Here is a 21,804-nt window from a genome sequence, read left to right on the forward strand (position 1 = left end):
GTCTTATTCTCCTGATAATCCTTCCACATCATCATCGTATTGATCTCTTGCTTGATAAGGTTATACATTAATTTCACTCCCACACTATTTGTTCTTTAAATACTAGGGACACACCCAGATACAACTTCATTTAAGCACCTTTTCAAAATCTTCCAATACATTGCTGATGTATTCCCTATTCAGTAACTGACATTACCATGGAACTAAAGATAATACTCGTTTGAGTTTGTCACAATTTCCAGTTTTCTAGTTCGGTAACCTGTTTATGTTGATGTCCTAATTGGATCATCCATATAGTTGGCTACTTTCCAGGTCAGTATGGCATGATCACTCTCACTAACTGGTGACAAAACAGTCATATCCTTAACAGACACCTTCTGTTGCTATGATCAAATCTAACACTCTTTTGCTTTAAGTTGCTTCTTTCACATGTTACTAGAGAAAGTTGTCTTGCAACAGCACTTAATAAACTCTCATTCATTCCTATCATGAGTTTTCTCTACTATCCAATCAGTGTTTGGTTAATTTAATCACCCATAATTACTCGTTTAGCATCCATCTTCCTTATTCTAAGGCTAGTAGGATGAAATATATTCACCATATATTTCATCCTACTAGCCTTTGCTTCACACCAGATAGAAAACCTCAAATTCCTCACACTCACTGCAACATGGGCCATCATTACCATTATTTCTTTTGTGAGTTTCTACTCTAATTGTCTTAAGTCATTTGATATATTAGTAGCTCCCCTCCTTTCCTATGTCTTCTGCCATTCCTAAACATACTACACCCTTTAAACTCAGTTCCAGTTACCACATCATCAAGCTCTGATAGATAGGTTTCACTAATGCGAATAATTTTAGTCCACAACGTATTTACCAAAGCAACAAACTCAACCATGTTGCTCCTGGCATTTGTATAGACATAACAAGTTACCTCCTTGCCCTTTCATCTGCTTATATTTGCAGTCTGCTTGGCTATGTTTGACAGCTTTCTCTTTTCTATTCCTAGACACATTCAAAATGGGCAAACCCAAATTATTTATCCTTTCAGCAGATTCATAACTGCACTCATTGTTATTTGTATCACTCTCACATCTCCCAACTTAGCTGAACTTGCATATACATTTTCAACATTCCTCCCAAGATGATCTAGTTTCCCTGCATTGGCAAATCTCTTCAAGTGCTGACCATCCCTCATATAACCATCTTTTCTATGAAACTGACTCTGCACATACAAAAAACTCAAACCCGGTTCTTTTACGTAGTCTGCACATTGAATCATTTGCTATCATAGCCTCCTCCTTAACTCATTGCTATCATATTTCAATAATAAATTAACCATTTTTATGTTCTCATATATCAAGTCTTTCATATCCTCTCTAATACTATATTTATTATTACTTAAATCATTATTACCAATGAGCACTACCATCAGTTTTACTTCTCTGTTGCATTTGTCACATCCTTTATTTTAGCTCTCAGGAAGCTCAATGTAGTGACTCCACTGTTAAGCACAAATTTAATTTTGAAATCATTGTGCCATGTTACTTCTTTTTTTTTATATTCTGATTGACTTACCTTGCTAGTATTATTATCGTCATCATCTTACTAAACTTCTCTGATTCTTTGATAATTTATGAATTTCCATGCTTTTCTTCCTCTTGTTCTCTTTATATTTCCTTTCTAGTCTTAGTTATTGCAAACATTTCTGTTTTTTCTCTCTCTGGTCAATTTTCTCATAATTCCTTTTAGTCTGGAAATTTCATATGTTAACGTTTTTTATTTATGTCATCAATACAAAGCTTCTTATTTCTAGATTCCATGTTATTCAGGGCTCTATGGAGTCAAAAGACTCATCATGGGAGGTCCTTCCTAAGAACATAAAGTCTGTCAAGACTCATCAAGGGGAGGTCCCCCCCCCCTAAGAAACACAAAGTCTATCATACCACTCCTTAAACTCATTGACCGTTCTCACTCTCACCACTCCATCAGGCAATGCATTCCACTGTTCAGCCACCCTCCACGAAAAGAAACCACTCCTCACCCTCTTGCTCAAAGTTTCCTTTCGTAACTTCCAGGGATGGCCTCTTGTCATCACTCCTTCCCGCTGTTCAACCAAGCGAAAGAACTCCCCAGTGTCAACCCTGTAACCACCTCTCAACAGTTTAAAAGTCTCAATCATATCACCTCTCCTTCTTCAATCCACCAAACTCTGCAGTCCACATTCCCTCAGCCGATCCTCATAACTAACATTGTACAGTCCTGAAACCATCTTTGTATCCTTTCTACAGTTAATTTATCCCCTTCAAATCCTGGGAACCAAATCTGAGAACAATAGTCCAAGTGTGGTCTGATCAGAGTCTTATATAGCGAAATGATAACCATTTTATTTCTGCAGGTCAGTGTATTTCTCATTATTGCAGCAATCCTCTGTGTTACCTTCACTACCTTCACAATATGTTCCCTAAATTTCAGGTTTCTATCAATCATCAATCCCAGATCTCTTGTCTCCCCTACTTCCTCCAGTGTAACTCCTCCCATAGAGTATGCAGCATCCCATCGATGTTTCCCAAACACCTCAAGACCTTACATTTTGCTGCATTAAACTGACACTCCTCCCCCCATTCATTTGCCCATCTATCTAGCTTATTCAAATCCTCTTGCAGGGCTACCACATCTGCACTATTACTAATAATCCTTCCCAGCTTTGCATCATCTGGAATAAACTGAATATCCCCTTGCAATTCACTGGCAATGTCATTGATATAAAGGTTAAACAACATAGGTCCTAGTACTGAGCCCTGTGGGACCCCACTTGTAACCCTCTGTCTCCTTGAAACTGCTCCACCATACACAACTCTCTGATACCTATCAGACAGCCAATCCTGAATCCAGTTGACCAATCTGACATCCAGACCCATGTGCTGCAACTTAAATATCAGCTTATCATGTGGCACCCTGTCAAATGCCTTTGCTAAGTCTAAGAAAATTGCAGTATATGCCTTTCCCTCATCTAATGTTCTTGTAATTTTATTATAAAAGGCTAGCATATTGCTAAAACAAGAGCGCCCTTTCACAAATCCATGTTGACTCTCACAGATACCATTACCCTCATCTGCCCAATGCTGTATATGGTCCCTCACTACTTTCTCCAAGATCTTAACAACTACTGATGACACACAAACTGGTCTATAATTAGACACTTCTAGTCTGCTACCGCCCTTATGCAATGGCACTATCTTACCTTCCTTCCATTCCCTGGGCACCTTTTCTGAAGCCAGACTTTCATTGAAAAGCCAGGTTAAAGGCACTGTCAGTTCCCTAGCACATTCTCCCAAAACTCGTGGTGAAATACCATCCAGTCCCAAAGCTTTACTGACATCCAGAGTACTCAGTATCTGAAACACACTCTCCTCCTGTACCTCTAAACCTCGAACCAGCCCTATCCCTCTAGCATTAAAACTGACATCTCTAGGATGAAATACTCCAATAAAGTGTTCATTGAACAATTCCACTATGTCCTCTGCATCAGTCACTCTATTCCCGTTTTTATCCCACAATATCATTCTTCCACAGTCATTTCTCCTCCTACTGGCCACATAGCTAAAAAATTCCCTAGGACTTTCTTTGGATCTTAGGGCCAATCTCCTCTCATATTCCAGTTTCGCTTTCCTTACCACACTAGTCACTCTTCTGGCCTGTGTCTTATATTCTTCATGCATCTTCTCTTCACCTATCTCCTTATATCTCTTCCATAGCCTCTTTTATTATCATTTTCCTTAGCTTTCAGCACTATTCTATTACTGTATTATCGTTTTTCTATATCCATCCCCATTTACCTCAGCTTGTACATCAACTTACCATGTGTGGATTTATCAGCTGTCTTCTCCAAAAATATCGAATATCTATCCCCTTTTGTTATCTTTTCATAAAATTCTTTCAGAATTCTACCCTTTATAAACCCATGCTGACTATCATGGAGAATATATCTATCATCTCAGTGTATAATCACTGTTTTCTTCTTAACCAATCTCTTCAGTACCTTAGCAACAACTGCAGATCTCTATACAGTGTGTGTACACACACTGGTCTATAACTGGAAACTTCTATTTTAACACCACTCTTGTGCAATGGCATTAATTTATCTTCTTTCCGGTATCCACTATATTTTAAGGGGATACTGGAAAAATGAAACAAACTACTCATATGACCAGATAAAGGCATATTGAGCTTTTGCACATTTCTTCAAAACATGGCAATATATTATCCAGCCTCACAGATTTGGGTAACCTTGAGCTTTGTTAACATTGCATAACAACCCTCTTTCGTTACGTTCTAATTACTATAGTATTTGCTTCTGTTTTGGGTATTGCACACCAACATTCACATCATTATGATATACATTGACATAATAACATTGAATACTTATATATCTTTTGCAGTGTCACTTTGCCATCTTCACTATCTACTAGAGCCATCCTTCTGTCACTATTTTTCTCTTGCTCACCATAGAGCAGAAGATAATGCTTGAATTTCCTTTTCATTCCATTATGCTTATCACTTTTTTAACATTCATTTTATATTCCTCACACATCTGATCATTGCCTGTTATCTTATATCATCCATGACAACTTTCTTTCTATACTGCTTGAATTACAGAGGTATTTCACTACTGAGTGTTCCTAGCAAGATCTATGCAAGTATACTTGAGAAACGGTTGAGAAGAATTGTGGAAGAAAAGCTTGGTGAAGAACAAGCTGGATTCAGGCCAAACAGAGGCTGTCAGGATCAGATCTTCACTTTACGACAAATAGTCGAGAAATCATGGGAATATAATAGTGATCTGTATTTAAGTTTTGTCGATCTGGAAAAAGGCATATGACAAGTGCCAAGAGACAAGCTATTCAATATGCTATAGTTGTATGGTGTCAATGGGGCATTATATCAAGCAATACTTAGTCTTTATTTGAGTTGTAAGTCATGTGCAGTTAGAATTGAAGGAAGTACAGGAAGATGGTTTAATGTTAAATCTGGTGTGAGACAAGGATGTACATTATCCCCTCTGTTATTTATTATCTATATGGATCACATTATGAAGGAAAGTGGTATTAAACATGATATCAAAATTGGAGATGTAATGTCAGCTCTTTGCTTTATGCAGATGATGTTATACTTCTAAACAAATCCGCTACAAGTCTGCAAGATTCTCTGACTAAATTGAATAGCTGTTGTTAATAGATATGGTATGAAGGTCAGCTATAAAAAGACAAAGACAATGAAAATAAGCAGAATCATTGAAAATGTCAACTGTGTTGTGAATGGAGAACCCGTGGAACAAGTAAAACATTTCAGCTACTTAGGCATGATTTTTACTGAAGATGGTAAATTAAATATAGAAATAGACAACAGAATCAGCAAATCTGGTATGGTGAGAAGACTATTGAATAAATTGATATGGAATAAGAGAGAAATTAGTCGGAACACTAAATTAGCTGTATACAAGACAGTGTTCAAACCAGTTTTAACTTATGGATCTGAGAGCTGGGTCAGAAGTAAAACACTTCACCAAAGACTAGAGACTGCAGATATGAGAGTCCTGAGAAAGATTATAGGCATGAACAGATGGCATCAATGGCAATATCATATTAAAAACGAAGATATTAGGAAATAACTCGACATTGTCGGCATCCAGGAATGCGTTAGCAGAGCTAATCTAAGGTGGTATGGTCACTTAATCAGAATGGGCGAGGAAAGATTAGCAAAACAAGTGTTCTCTGCCAGGTTGGCAGCAAAACGACCCAGAGGAAGACCAAGATATAGGTGGATTGATAAGTTACAAAGTGCCTTAGATCATAGATCATAGAAATATAAGATCTGATAATGTTGGAGTCTTGACAAGTAACAGACTGATTTGGAGGAAAATTGTAGATAGGAAGTTAGTAATGATATAATTTTTTCATGTAGTACTATCACATCCTGTACACCCCGTGTGGGTACATGGCAGGAATTTGATGATGATGATGATGATGCTTGCCTAATTCTGCTATTCATCCATTCACTCCTACTTAATTTGCGTGACTCACAGCATACAGTATGTTGCCATCCACAGTGACTGCAAGTTTAGCAATGTATAGATAACTGTTTCATAATAGACACAAGGCTCTCTGCAACATTTATTCTTTGGTTGGAAAGATCCCTGAGGAATACAGAACCCTTATGAAGTGCTTTTATAAGAAATTTTCAGTTTACGGAGATAGTAGAGTTTTCCATCTGAAACTTCAATTTTCATGCAGTTAAACAAGCGGAATGTCCAGGCAACATATATGCAGTTAACAAACATAACTGTTTTCATAGCTTGAACTTTAATTGTTTTGACCTTAATTCCAATCAAACTAAACCAAACATGAAAATTTAAAAAAAAAAAGAAAAAAAGTAGCTTTCCTTATCATTAGAAAAATAATTATATTCATCAGTGGTGTCGTGTGGCTTATGCAACCCACACTACAAAATTCATGTCAATTTGACTACGATTGCATTATTATCAATGTATGAAAGTTTTAAGAGTGAATAGCACATCAGTGCTCATCTTAATTGGTCCAATGGAAGCAATTGTAGGATAACTCTGAATATTTTAATTTTATCAGTTAATTGTAGCCAAATCTGCATAGAGTGGACGACAATGTGTTTTTGTTTTAAGATATATTTAGAAAACAATAATGAAGGAGAATTCTGTATTTGGTTGGTATTTTTGAATTACTCAAAGGTATAAATATAATCCCTGGATAAGGGACGGCACATGAATGGGATGGGAGTAAATATAATAGTAAATTTGGAAGAATGGGATGAGGCTTACTTCTTTTGACTACAATATTATCTGCAAAAGCTATGGCAGAAAACAGCACATTCAATAGATTGTCAACAGTTTCCCATTGTAAATATGAGCAAAAAAGTTATAAATTATTTATAAAAAATTATATATTAAAAACTTGTCTATATCAGTGTCCTAAACATGTCAGTTCACACTTCACGCACACAAAACATATGAATCTCAGAAAACTAAAACCACAACTCATGAAAAAAGACAACATCAATTGGATTTGTTGACATATTAACCGATCACAGCCATTGATTTCTGGTGCTATTGTCTCAGTGCATGCCCTGCCGTCTTCTGGATGGTTTAAAACCACTGGAACGCTAAGCTGCACCATCTGTATGTCTGTTCAAAAGTGTCCATGTTTGTGACCATACACCTGGGCTATTAATGTGAATGTGATGCAATATTTACATGTTGAAAGTGTCCGCTTCACAAAGCATCCTGAAGACGGGGCCCCATGCTTCCTGGACTTGTACACCCAGTATCCCTAGATACTGGGTGTACAAGTCCAGGAGGATACCATCCACTCCTGCAGGGGCTGCAGGAGTGGATGGTATCCTCCCCGAGTTTCTAAGACATCTTGGTGAACAAGGCCAAACATGGTTAGCCGCTCTTCTCTCAAAAATTATAATAACTGGAAAACTACCAAGTTTGTGACAGGAAGCCAAAATAATTGCCATGCCTAAACCAGGGAATGATCCAAATGATGTCAAAAATCTACGACCTATCTCCTTGCTTTGCTCCATGTTTAAGCTCTTTGAAAGAATTCTCCTTAAAAGAATTTCACCACTCATCAAAAGAGCATGCCCGATTGAACAAGCTGGCTTCATGCCGGGAAGAAGTTGCTGTGACCAAGTCCTGGCCCTGACAACACAGATTGAAGCAGGCTTCAGAAGAAAAATCTGGAGCCACTTTCATTGACCTAACATCAGCCTATGACACAGTCTGGATCAGGGGCCTCCTCCTAAAGCTAGGAAATATAAGGTGCAAAAAAAACTTTCCAGCTTTTTGAATCCATTCTCTCCAACAGAAAGATCTGGGTCCATATTGGCAGAAAAAAGAGCAGGCCCAGATTCCTTCACAACGATCTCCCACAGGGCTCTGTTATCCCTTTTACTCTTTAACATCTAAGTGTATGACTTACCACATACCAGCTCAAGCAAGTATATGTACGCTGATGACCTAGCGATCCTACATCAATCTACCTCCTTTGCCAACCTGGAATCAACCTTGAACACAGACCTGAACATCCTGGAAGAGTACTTCAAGCAGTGGTACTTGAAGCCAAATCCAACAAAAACTGTTTCCACGGTATTTCACTTCAACAGTTCAGAGGCTAATTGACACCTCAACCTTTCTTTCTGTGGAAAAATGTTAGAACATGAGCCTCACCCGAGATCCCTTGGAATGAACCTAACATATAAAAGGCACATCACCAACCTGTCCAACAAAATTAAAACGTGAAGCAATATCATTTCAAGGCTTGCTGGAACAACCTGGGATTGTGGTGCAGAAGTCCTAAGGTCATCTGCACTAGCCTTCACGTTCTCTGCAGCAGAATATTGTGCTCCTGTCTGGGAAAGAAGTGCACACACTAACATTATAGACACCCTGCTGAACTCTACGATGTGCACAATTAGTGGGACAGTGAGAAGCACTCCCTCTCTCCTGGCTGCCTGTCCTATTTAACATTGCTCCACCAAACTTACGGAGAAGTCAAGCCTCAATTAAAGAATTTAATGAAGCAATGAGCAACCCACTCCTGCTCCTGTACCACTCTCTCATAAATCCACCTAGTCTTTGCCTAAAATCTAGAAAGCCTTTCTGGTCCATGGACGAACTCTCTTCAGCTGCCCTGCCATCAACGCCTGACATGTGGAGAGAATACTGGTCCAACAATCTCCCAACAAATGGCTTCCTGGTAGAAGATCCCTGTGCTCTGCAGCCTGGGTTTGCTCTTCCTAGGAAGATTTGGTCATTTTCAACAGGATCAAACTAACCAGGGCAGATGTTGCTACCCTCTACATAAATGGAAGCTGTTAGACCACCCTTATTATGATTGTTCTCCCGTGGCTCAGACGATTTTACTCATATTGTGAACGACTGCCCAAGGTGCTAATTTCACGATATATACAGGACATTCACAAGGTGACGGATGAGGCCTTAGATTGGCTTTCCAGACTGGACATTGACCTGTAGCTGTTCTGTATTCCTTTTGCCATAAGAATAAATAAATAAATTATGTTTAATTGTAGGAATCATGCAAAGCCAGGAAATAATTATGGGAGGATTGATAATGAGTTTTTAACAGGAATAAATTTAGAAATATAATATCAGTGATATTGCTATTCCATGGGTGTGTATCACACACCTATCACACCCTGAATATACGTCCCTGATATTAATTATATTAAGTAGTTTAAATTATCTCTCTGATGCTTATTAGAGCAATTTGTTGTGATGACCGCATTGTTTGAGTACTTCACAAGAATTCCTTGCAAGATATATGATAAGATATTGAAATATTCTTATGTATTACACCAAATATCCTATTAAAACCAAGTAACTTGGCATTCCTAACCATAATTGGGATTAGATCAATTAATAAGGTTCAGATTACCATGTTATTTTTTACAGGCTTCATTACCAGATTCGGTTTGCAGTGGTGAACTTTTAGAAAGTAGTGCAGGATCATCAGATATCAGCTGGGAACAAGTTGATTTGAATGACTCCCAAAGAACTCTTTGGATACCTGATCATGCAGTTACATCCTGTATGGGCTGTGGTGTTAAATTTTGGGTTGCAAAACGTAAACATCATTGCAGGTTAGAAAAAATTTTAAGCATTATTAATCATCAAAACTTGATTAAAGGTTTTTTATGTATCTGTTTTATATCATTGCTCAAGTCAAAACTTAAGTGAAAAATTCTTTTTTTATCTAATATCAATAAGTGATTTATTTTCTGTAACATTGTTCAAACTGTTTCAGGAAGTGTGGCCATGTGTTCTGTGCACACTGTTCCAACCAAATGATGCCTTTACCCAGTGAGCAGTTATTTTATCCAGTGAGGGTTTGCTATTCCTGTTATAGCAATGTGCAAACAAATAATCAATCCTTTCTGTCAGAATCAGGAGAAAACTTAACATAGGATATATATATATTATTATTATTTTTTTTGCTTTTTAACTGTAGAAAAATAAGAACTTCTGAAGTGCAATAAGCATATAATGAAATGTGAAATATAATTTCATGTTTTGTATATAATTGAAAATCATTCTACAATTTTCGGTGAAAATAAAATGATTTTGTTATAGTGTAATATTGTCGTATAAGATATGATTTCCAGCTTTAAGTATCGAAACATTATTTCATACTGAAATTTAAAATTCTTCCCTGATTTTAGTTTACATGTTGATTTTTGGAAAAAATTGGTTATGATTACCTAATTTTCGTAATTTGACCATTTACATGTAGATATATTTAATTTCAGAAGCCATATATCTCCTTCTGTTTGGAAAGGAATACACAGTACATATGTGTGCAAAACTCTGTAAGGTTTATGATGATTCGCTGTATTGATTGTTATAACAATCGTAATGTTGCAACAGTTACATTCCAAGTTTCATAGATATTAAATGAGAGAATTTAGATATTAAAAAAAAAAGTTTGAATAGTGATATTTGAAATAATGATCAGAGAATTGATTAAGGCTGTAATAATTTGTACAAAATACATTTTGCTATTTTAACTATTTTTTACAATGAATAATCTTGTGAAATTGTTCAGTTCTCTTTATCAGTTAGCAGCACTTTTTATAATAGCAAAGTTCCTATTTTCATAATACTGAACAAATAAAAATTTGTGTAATGGTGTTTGTTTAAGTGTATGCATTGTCATTACCTTGAAGGTTGCTTCTGTGAAAGAATAGTTTTATTGTAATGTAGACATGGAATTATTATTAGTTCAAATCTCTTCTTGAATAAGGAGCAAGAATATAAACTGTAGTTTTTGAAAAACCTTTTGAAGCAAGAGATTAATTTCACTAATCAAAGTGAAAAACTAATGAAGAAATTCAAATGAATCATTTGAATTAACAAGGATTATCATCTTTAATTTTATTTTTAAGTTTTATAAATAAATCATGAATTCTCTTCCTTCCTTGCTATGTGATATACTAACATTTGTAAACGATCCTTATGCAAATTATGTGAAATAGAGGTATTTTGTATTTTTGTGAGTTGCAGTTATTACCATAAAGTACTAATTTTCTTTCCATTCTTTGTTGCAGAATTTAATTTTAATTGCTTGTGTATTTAGGCTTATGTATTGATTATACATAATACTATGTAAGTTTAATGGCATACTATAATACAGCAAGGCAGGATTGCAGGTATTTTATCACCATTTAATCCCAAATTTTGTCCCAGGAAATTATGTAATCTTTCTTGTATCCAGTCCCAAGTCCTGAATTTAGAAACCTGAAACAGAAAAGCATTTTGATTTATTGTAATTCTTTTAACAAAATGAGAATTGGATCGTATAGTTTTTTAATTATGATTAAAATTTTATTATGAATTAATGAAACTGTTTAATGATTGCAATAAATATGTTATTTGTTATTTTATACATTGATTTGTGTTTATCTTAAATATTATACAATAATATATTATGTGACTATAAATCAAGTGAACTGAAACAGCCACTCTTAGTAGACATTTTTATTACACTTAGCTGATTTGAGTCAGTTCCGTTCACAGAATGACCCTGTTATTAGGTGGTTCCATTAGTTAAAAACTACTAATAGCAAACGGACTTGCAAACAGGCTGTAATGTATGGCTAATTTATTCTTTATTTTTAGTTTTAAATTATCACATTTGATAACATATTGGTTAGATAAAAACAGTATTTATAATTTTAATTTTTCTTATTATAATTTTAATATTTCATTTCAGCCTATAAATGAAAATAAATCAGTTGAAGTTTGGAAACATTTTAAAAAATGAAAAATTATGAAGCAACTCATTGCAATTATTGTCTGTTACAAAATATTAAAGATGGAAACTGAAACTTATGTGAACGTAAATTATTATTATTATTTGACACCTCCAGGGAGTCCAAAGACTCATCGAGGGAGGGCACCTGCTCTACAACTCTGTCTCAACCACTCAATCCACTAACTGATCGCAACTACACCAATGCCATCTGCTGCCAATCACTGCTACTAGTATTTTTACAGACAACACAAACATCCATGCCCATGGTGGGATTCGAACGCCTTTTGGATGGAGAGCAGATATGCTAACCACTCGGCCAGATGTAAAATTTTTTGCCGAAGTATCAGGGGCATATTCAGTATGCTGACAATGGAACACAACATAAAGTGTAATAACAGTAATTAATTTTAAAAGTGCCAATACAACATAAGTAAGATAGCAGAGATCAGTAAATTCCTAATTAAAAAATAAATTAATATAATAAGATAATAATCAGGAATCTACATAAGATTGATACAATAATATTTCTCATGAAAGGGATAACCGTAGGCTATCAGATCTGTTTCAGTTTGGTCAGTGTAGAGGTCTTGTATGGTCATACAAGAATCCTACAAAGAATCTATTTCATGCAATCTTATGTAAGAGTTTAGTTTTCTTCCAAAGAATCCTATATTTAGTCAGGATGGCATTTCCTGCTAGGCCAGGCTGCTCAATTTCATGATACTGACTATACAATTTATGTTCTCTCATGGCAATTTTCCCTGCAGATCTTCCAGACTGCCAAAGTAAGGCAAACACAGGAGCAAGGGATCTGGTAGCCAGGACAACTGAGTGAAGAAAGCTTGTTTTTAGGTGAGGAAAGGAAGGTATAAATCTATATACAATTTATGTTCCCTCATGGCAATGTTCCCTACAGATCTTCCAGACTGCCAAAGTAAGGCAAACACAGGAGCAAGGGATCTGGTAGCCAGGACAACTGAATGAAGAAAGCTTGTTTTTAAGTGAGGAAAGGAAGGTATCAATCTTTCGAACAATATGAAAGTTACTGATAGTGCTAGGTACCAGAAAGCTCATCTCCATCTAAGTAGGAGGGAAGATTATTGCATTTGTCCCTTGTGAAGTCTGCATTGCATTTCTTGATGATTTTCTAACAATTGTTGCAGTCTATAATGTAAGCCGAGTGAGAAGCTGGAGCTTTTGACTTGAGCCATCAAATGTGTGATGTGTTATGAGAGACTGAAAAACACATTTTTTAGAGAACCACAGCTTCGATAGAGGTTGAGGATTTGTACTGGGGTGGGTTATGAAGGCTCTCATTCCAGTGAGGTGTATTTCAGCTATTTGGAATAAGTATATGAATTGGGACAGCACAAATGTCTGGAATCTCCAGAGGTCATCCCACTTAGCACCATAAATGTTACTTTTATAAGTACCATAGACAAAGTTGAGATTGGCTGGAAGAAGGTAGATGTGTAGTAAAGGAGATGCAGATAACATTATGGTTAAAGTTGCCAAGATGAGAGCAGTCATCTACACTGTATTTGGAGGGAGAACTGGTTGAGAAAAGGTACAGTGTCAGAAGAATTATGGAGCCTCCATAGCTCATTCGGTATAGATCGAAGCCCTTTGGTTGGAAAGACCTAGATTCAATTCCTATCAGTGGCGTGAGGAACCTTTATTTGGTCTCTTTCGACAAGAGGTGAGTTAGCCAGTCTCATATGGAGGTAGGGAGTTTTTTCACCTGGAAACTCAGTTTTTTTGTCCCCCCAGAACAGGCAAACCGGGCTCCTGTGAACACACGCATCTACAGACATGACACACCGGGAGGCATAGGGCTAACCTCCTTCAGTTACAGTTACAAGAATACTTACCTCGACACCATAAAAGGTAGAAGAGGAGGATTAAGAAAGAATGTAGTATTATGGTTGGCTGTAGCTTTTGATCATGACTGATAGCAAATGATTCAGCTTTCATTCTTGCTTAATCTGTTTGCAGAATGAGAGCCAGTTTGTGTAATGTGTGTTAGTCTTTTTAGAAGGTACTCTCTCACAGTTTTGGTAATCACATTGTATGAAAAATTAGAGACAAGCAAAAAGTGCAGCTTGGTTGTCTGATTTAGGTGATTGGTAAAGGCAGGAAATGAAATCTATGAAGGGAGAAAGAAATCTAGAGCCAGAACTGATTGTAAAACAATGATTCCAGGTTTGATATCCTTTGGCAAGGAATGTCTGATTTCACAAAAGTATGCATTTCTCTCTTTATTATGAATGACATCGCACAAATTGTAATTGGAATAGAAGACGTCTGATTGGCTAGCCTGGCTGGCTGAGTGGTTATTATATCCACTCAGGTTGTAGGTTTGAATCCTGCTGTAGCCATGGACGTTTTTGATTAAGTGTAGATGAATTTCATCACCTACTATGAGACCACAACCCTATTTATTGGCCTGAAGCAGCTTGAAAAAGTTCCATTGGTACCTAGAGCTGAGTTTCCAGACTATATTAAAACATAAATAAATAAATAAAAATACAATATATATATATATATATATATATTTATATATATTCATTCTTTATGTGAGAAGTCGAAGAACCTATAAACACATCAGAACTGGTGGGGGGGTGCAGTTGCTTGAGGACTGAAATAGAAGCTTATTAATGTTTTTTTTTTTTTTTTCCCTTCCCCTCAAGAGTTGACAATTGTAGTTGTTTAAAAACACTTTGTGAGAAAGGCATGAGCTAGATGGAATAAAAGAGAAGCAGGTTCGATATATTTGCAGTTGCTCAATAAAGGGATGCTGGGTAGCTGCTGCTGTTCTTCTGTTAAACCAACAGAATGGTGGTTGCTAGTTCAATAGAGCAATGACCATTGAAGTACTTCGTTGCCTCTCTGAAATAAAGGTTGAAGTGAATCTGTAAGAGACGGATCATCTATGAGCCTAATTGCTCAGCGCTGGACAGCATCAAAGATTTTAAGAAAAGTTTTAGGTACACCACCCCCAAACGTGCGAGCAGTTTTTTGAGCAGATAAACTTATATGTTGGTTAGACATACTTCTAATTTTTTTAGGAAATGACAACGTAAACTAAATTATTAATTATAAAAACTTTAATTAGTAGCTACCTATATTATGGCAGTGTTACATTGCCATCTTCAGGGATCACAAAACAATGATATGTGCACACAACCACTCACATGGAGGCTGAAGAAAGGCAACTGAAGTTTGATCCTAGAATCTCATAAGGTCCCCCTAGCAGGCTAAATTGAGTTGTCTTGGCAGTTGAGGCTGATGATCTTAGAATGTATCCTTCCCAAATTTGTTGAGGTTTAGGAAGTTTTTCAGAGCTGAGGCTGATTCATGGAATAATCTTTCACACTTGCACTTACTGTGATGTAAAAAAGTGGCCTTCGTCCAACATATTCTATGGTGGGTATCCAATGCAAAGTCAACAAGCCCTGAGCCTGAGTAGCTGTAGTGGTGGAACTGGATGTAGTGCTTGTTCGGATATCCTGATGTTGGCTGTCCTATTTGTTTGGCAACTGCAAGGGACCTTGTATACTCCAGTTAGGTCTATGTGAAGTGGCTGGTTTTTGGTAGAGTGGATAAGAGATGCCAATTTCTTATGTAGTTTGTAACTAGTTGTGAGGTCATACTTTCTTAGGATTCTTGTTAGTTTTTTGGATGTACCCCAGATATATGGAATGGTGATAGATTTAGAGTAATCTCTGCTATGAAGGGGTGGGGGAGGGGTGTGGTTAACTGGTTTTAATATTTTTTGGATTTTTTTTGGGGGGGATTGGCACCATTGGCTAAGAAGGATATGGTTAAGTTCAGTAGTTAAAGCATTGTTATCTGAATAATTTTCCCTGTTATATATAGGGTTTTTATAATCCCATATTGTTGGGAGGGGGCTGGTGAATGTATCTACCTTTATGTGTAAATTTTCTGTAAACAGAGAAGCCAGGGAAGGGGAGACTGTTGTTGTTTTTCTTTTTCAAGATAAACTGGATCTTGGGGAGGGGGGGGTATCGATTGTTTAAGTGTTGAGAAATTGTGGAGTGTATCCAGGCCATGCAGCCAAATGGCGAACACTTCATCCACATAGCTTAGCCAAACAGTGGGTTTATGTGGGACAGAGTTTAAAGCTTTTTCTTCAAAGGTCTCTATAAAGAAGTTGGATGGGGAAGGGGGATAGAACCCATGGCTGTTCCCTCTATCTGTTTGTAGAATTTTTCTTGCTAAACAAAATAGCCTGAGTTCATGGTGAGCTGAAATAGGGCTTGAGGTATCAGGAGGAAATTTGGCTTGGATGAGATCTAAAGGTCTAAGGTATCTTTGAGTGGGACATTGGTGAATAAGGTCTGCGCCGTTAGCCTAGTAGCTTTGTGCTTCGCAACTATATGCTTGGAGAAGGAGTGTCCTAGGTTTGATTCCCGTCAACGACGTGAGGAGCTTAAGGATCGTTGTGAGCCATAGCCAAGTTAGCTGGTCTTGGGTGTGGACAGCAGGGTTTTTCATCCTGCAAGCAGGCAAACCGGCCCCGTGAACAGACAGGGATACAGTCAGGAATACTTAGAGACATAGGGTTTGACCATCTTATCCTCGTATTTCGGTTATGAAATCCAAGCATGCTTGGAAGATTGAGGGCCTTAAAGGCCTGTTAAAGCCACTGGGATAGGATTGGTGAATAAGGAGGAGGAGACATCAGAACTGACCATTATGTCATTGTGTTGGAGTGAGAAGTTTTCTATTCTGGCTTTAAAGTGGGCTGAGTTTTTTATGTGTGAAGGTAACACACCAGTATATTGTGTGAGCACTTTGGCTAAATGTTTTGCTAATTTGTGTGTGTGTGTGTGTGGTGGGGGATCAATGCCATCCACAATGGGATGTAATGGTTCATTTCGCTTATGAATTTTTGGTAGTCCATATATCTAGGGAGGAGGAGGGGTCTAGAGTTATAAAGTTAAAAGGTTTTAGTCTGTTAGTTATTTCCACAGAAAATACCCAAATCAGAACACTCCATAGGCTTCCCCACAGACCAAGAGGTAACCTTAAGGTTACCTCTTGGTCTGTGGGGGAGCCTATGGAGTGTTCTCATTTGGGTGTTTGTGGGATCATGTTCTATAGGGAGGTAAGTAGAATGATCTAGAAATAAAGAGGCAAGCTTACCTGTGCAATCTGATTGGTTTAGAACCACAATGGCATTTCCCTTATCCGCTTTAGTAGTTATTTTTATTTTTTTAAAATTTTTTTTGCAGCTTTTCATTTCTTGCAGAGCTTAATTCTTCTTTGATAGGTTGCTTTTTTTTGTGGTTTGGCTTGGGTAAGAACACTGGCTACATCCAATCTGATATTGTTGGCAATATGGTTGGGAAGGCTGCAGATACCTATTCCTACCTGTATCATTATTTCTTCTGCAATGATTTTTTTAGGTGCTATAGCAAAGTTGTGGCCATGCTCGAATGCGCTGATTGCTTCAGGGTAAGAAATGATAGGTTTATTGCCATGTTGAGAGGTAGTTGAGGTTTGTAAGCTGAGTTCTTTTGTAAACTTTCACATTTTTTAATGTGCTAACATCATATTCTTTGAAATTCTTTTTCTGCTGAAGCATTTGAGTCATCGGAAAGGATTGTCCAAAGATTGACGTTCAGTGCAGCGGCAAGCTCTACTTTTAACACACGAATAGTTTTGTTGGAGTCTGCCAAGAGAATGCAGATGGCTGCAATCTGCTCCTGTAGAACAGTGAAGCTAGTTCATCTGTGCATCTGTATATGTGGAGAGCCTTCGATTATGTAAATAGGTGTTTCAGTTTTATACAATTTAGGATCACATTATCCTGGAAGCATTTTAAAAAACTAACCAATTTAGTTGTCTGGATATCTTCAGCTTTAACTTGCCGTCTTGACAGGCCTTGCATGCAATGGAATCATCCTTGGATGATCATAATTCTTGTAGATAAGCTTGTATGTTGGTTAGACATACTTCTAATTTTTTAGGAAATGGCAACGTAAACTAAATTATTAATCATAAAAACTTTAATTCATAACTACCTATATTTTGGCAATGTTACATTGCCATCTACATTGATTACAAATCAATGATATGTGCACGTAGGCACTCATGCTAAGCAAACGAGGTTGTAGAAGGGCAACTAAAGTCATTCCTGGAGTCTTAAAAGGGGTCCCCTAGTGGACTAAATTGGATTTTCTTGGCTGTTGTGCTGATGCTTCCCAAATTTGGGGCAGTCTCATGCACCCAAATTTGTTGAAGTTTGGGAAGTTTTACAGAGCTGAGGCTGGTTCAAGGAATAATCTTTCATACAGAATAAGCTGGAAGAAGGCCACTTTATTACACAGTATTATGGCAGCAACAAGTACGAAAAATTATGCCTTGAATCGGCCTTAGGTCTGAAAAACTTCCCAAACCTCAACAAATTTGGGTACATGAGATTGCCCTAAATTTAGAAAGCATACATTCTAAGAAAGTCAATCAACCAATGTCAAGACAAATGAATTTAGCCTACTAGGGGGCATCTTTTAGGACTATAGGACTTCAGTTGCCTTTCTTCAGCCTCATTTGCTTAGTGTGAATGTCTGCATGCACATATCATTGCTATCTTCAGGGATCATGAAACAGTGTAAAATTACCACAATATAGGTAGTTATTAATTAATAATTTAGTTTATGTTGTCATTTCCTAAAAAATTACAGCATTCTAAGTTAAAGTATTCTAAGCATGAGCAAATATGGAATTTTTATGCAGTTAAGAGTTGGTTGGGCATAAAATAGCATCTTGAACAAAAGAAAATGCACATAGCTTTTTGGATTCCAAGGAAGCTATTGATGTGTTTGTATTTAATGCCAGGAGAGAATGGCGATAAATGTTAATCCAAGCAGAGATGTCTGATCTTCTCTGGTGATTTGTGTATTACTTAAGGTAGGTGAGTTGAGATCTCTTTTGCTAGAGAAAAGGCAAGATCGTGTTTTTTTTGACATTGACAAGATTATTTTTGCTTCGTTGAATGATAGTATGTGGATCAGTGTTTAAGGCACTGGTGATAGATGATCTTGTAACTTGGGATGTCAGAATAATGTATGACTTGTCAAATTAGGATGAATGAAGAGTACTGTTGTCTGCAGGAAGAGCTGTGGATAGGATTAGTGGTGATTGACAATAGGCCATTTACCCAATTACAGAGGGTGGCAGAGAGACCAAGGGATGGCAGACATGGTTAAAAACTCTGGAAATTTCAAGAGCAACAACATGTTTCTCTGAACCTTTTCATGCCATGTGTCCAGTAGTGAGTGATGTAAGCGAAGAGGTCATCTTGAATGATGTCTTTTTGTCAGAAAAAAAACATCAGAAACCTACTAAATAAGTTGAGAAACATACTAAACTTGGAGAGACTAAAATGTCTTCTGGTTCTGATGGCATCTCTTTAATTGTTCTCTGCACATTTTGCTCCAGAGCTAACACATGTCCTACATCGCATTTACAATCTACTATATTTAGCTGGTGCTTATCCCAATGTGTGGTGGCAATGTCATATCCAGCCTATTCCAAAAAAAGGGAGATAGAAATCAACCATCAAACTGCCATCACCTCTGTCCTCTCCAAAATGATGGAGAAACTTATCAATATCCAACTTCATTACTTAGAGGCTTAACAATTAATCAGTGATCAGCCATGACCTCTTAGCTTACATTTGCCATGGAAAGGTTTGGGGAACATGCTGTTGCTTTTGAAAATTTAGAAGCCCTCGATGCCACATATGGCAACGAGGGCTGCTAAACAAATTGTCATCCTTTGGTCTCCCTGCCATCCCACCTTCTGTAATTGGGTAAATGACCTGTTGTCAATCACTACTAATCCTGAGGTTTTTGATGTCTTTTTATCAAAAAACTACAGGAGGCATATGGTGCTTGCATTCCAATATGTATGTCAGGAGTTAATGGAGGAGTGATGACAAGAGATCAGATTTTTCTTTCAGTGAGGTGGAAGTGCAGGTGAGTAGAAGTTGTGTCCTAAGGCTTTGGTAAGGGACCAGAAGGTATGGCCTTTGGACAGGAACCAAGTTTTCTGCTGTTGGTTGGCCTTTATAAAATCTGATTTGGATATGCTGATGACCGTTTTGCATTTGTTGTATGCTTTAGTATATGTATAGAGTATGAAGTTGGAGTCATTGATGTGAGCTACCTACAGTAAGCTGAAGTTTATTCTTCGACTGGCATGATATAGTTTCTATTGAATCCTTGCTTGGAGAGCACATGCGGAGTCTGGGTTGAAGGCCTTCTTGCCAGTGAGGATAATTTCTGTAACTCATTCAGAGCAGGAGTTGGATAAATGGAAGCAATAGAAAAGAGGAATAGAAATTTCAGAGCTCATCTCAATTGCCACCTTTATAGTGCCAAAGGATGAGAGGTCAGGAGTGGTTTGAGGAAGAGCATTTTGTGAGAGAGGAGACATGCCCAAAACTGTGGTCTCAGTTGCCAAAAGGTGACCTATACAGTGTGTCTGGAAGGAGAACTGGTAAAAAAAAAAGAGAGAGAGAGTATTTGGAAAGTGTAGACTTCTGCTTCTCATCCATCTTGGTCAGTGGTGTTGGAAAAGGGAAGCCGGTTGAAATTGTGGACATTAAGGTTGCCTAGGAAGATGCGCTCACTATTCCTAGACAACCTTAATGTTTGGATAGATGGATCACAAATGGGTCCGTGCAGTTAGCTGAGTGGCTATGCTTCACAACCATATGCCTGGGAAAGGAGTGTCCTGAGTTTGATTCCTGTCATTGACATGAGGAGTTTAGGATCTTTCTCAGACATAGCCAAGTTAACCAGTCTTGGGAATAGACTGCAAGGTTTTTCTCCCCAGTTTATATGGGGTTTTTCCTCCTGCAAGCAGGCAAACCAGCCTTGAGAACATAATGCTTCTACAGACATAGGATACACTGGAAGGCATAGGACCAACTACCTTATCCTCATATAATGGTTGCAGTTAATAGAAACCCTCGACACCGTAAAGGTAAAAGAGGGAAAGATGAAGAAAAAAAGAAAGAAAGGATTGCAAATGGTTGAGTCTCGTGGACAGGAATATGAAAGGTCTGAGTGGTTATGGGTGTTTAGAGACCTGTAAATGTAGCAAATAAATGTTACTAAATAAGACAAGGAAACCTTTAGCCAGAGAAGATCAAAAGCAGGGGGATTCTGAAATCTACATCATATCTCAATATATATATATAAAATAGAGAGGAAGAAATCCTTAGCCCACTCATGGAACTAAATGTACTGTAGGCTTAAAGCCTACGGTACATTCGTAGATTTGTATCATATTACTGAAAAAGTACTGCAGTTTAGGGTATTGTTGGATAGGCAGGTGCATTTCAAAAGGCATGTTGCAAAAGTAGAAAAGGTCACTCATAGGATTACTTCGTTATTGAAGAAAACACACTAACATGCACATTATCATTTTCCTTAAGGCTTTGATATGGCCACAACTAGATTAAAGTTCTAGCCATCTGGGAGTGAAGCCTAATGCAAGAAACCCTGATTGCTAGTGCACAGCTCTAGCCATCTGGATTTCTTGGGGATAAGGAAGGGGTGGAAAGGATCTAGAATCGAGTACCAAGATGGTATGTGTAGAGTTTGTGGATTGCTCCCTATGAGAGTAGACTGGGGTTTTCTTGGTTGCACAAGTTGATGGATAGATGAAAAGAGGAGATATGCTAGATACAGTTAAATTACTGAAAGGATTTTATATTAATACAATACAGAGGAAATTTTTCAGTAATTGACTACAGGGATGCAGAACAAAGAGTCATCCCTGGAAATTGAGTAACAGTATGGTTAACAAAGGTATGAGGACTAGATTTTTCACTTGGGAAGTGATGAACAAGTGGAATGTGTTGTGAGTGCTTTCAAGCAGGAGGTACTATAGCT

At 37.4% G+C, this 21,804-nt stretch overlaps 2 protein-coding genes across 3 annotated transcripts in view; one reads left to right on the forward strand and one right to left on the reverse strand.

Moving 5' to 3' along the window:
- Nucleotides 1-11,501, forward strand: part of LOC150110590 (phosphatidylinositol-3,5-bisphosphate 3-phosphatase MTMR4) — a 360,520-nt gene extending 349,019 nt beyond the window's left edge. Inside the window, exons 13-14 of one of the 2 annotated variants that reach the window (XM_090399896.1) lie at nucleotides 9,514-9,701; nucleotides 9,866-11,501. In XM_090399896.1, coding sequence (XP_090256022.1) covers nucleotides 9,514-9,701; nucleotides 9,866-10,025 — 348 coding nt within the window. In that variant the 3' untranslated portion in view covers nucleotides 10,026-11,501. The remainder of the gene's footprint in view (nucleotides 1-9,513; nucleotides 9,702-9,865) is intronic. The other variant, XM_090399904.1, reaches the window with a different exon arrangement.
- The window catches only part of LOC150110591 (kinesin-like protein KIF14), a 716,770-nt gene continuing 706,283 nt past the window's right edge, over nucleotides 11,318-21,804 (reverse strand). Inside the window, exon 33 of the mRNA XM_090399877.1 lies at nucleotides 11,318-11,355. The gene's annotated coding sequence lies outside the window, so the exon portion shown is untranslated. The remainder of the gene's footprint in view (nucleotides 11,356-21,804) is intronic.

Source organism: Typopeltis vanoorti, chromosome 1 (assembly GCF_054136105.1).
Source record: "Typopeltis vanoorti isolate ZY-2024b chromosome 1, IOZ_Tvanoo_1.0, whole genome shotgun sequence".
Classification (NCBI taxonomy): Eukaryota; Metazoa; Arthropoda; class Arachnida; order Uropygi; family Thelyphonidae; genus Typopeltis; species Typopeltis vanoorti.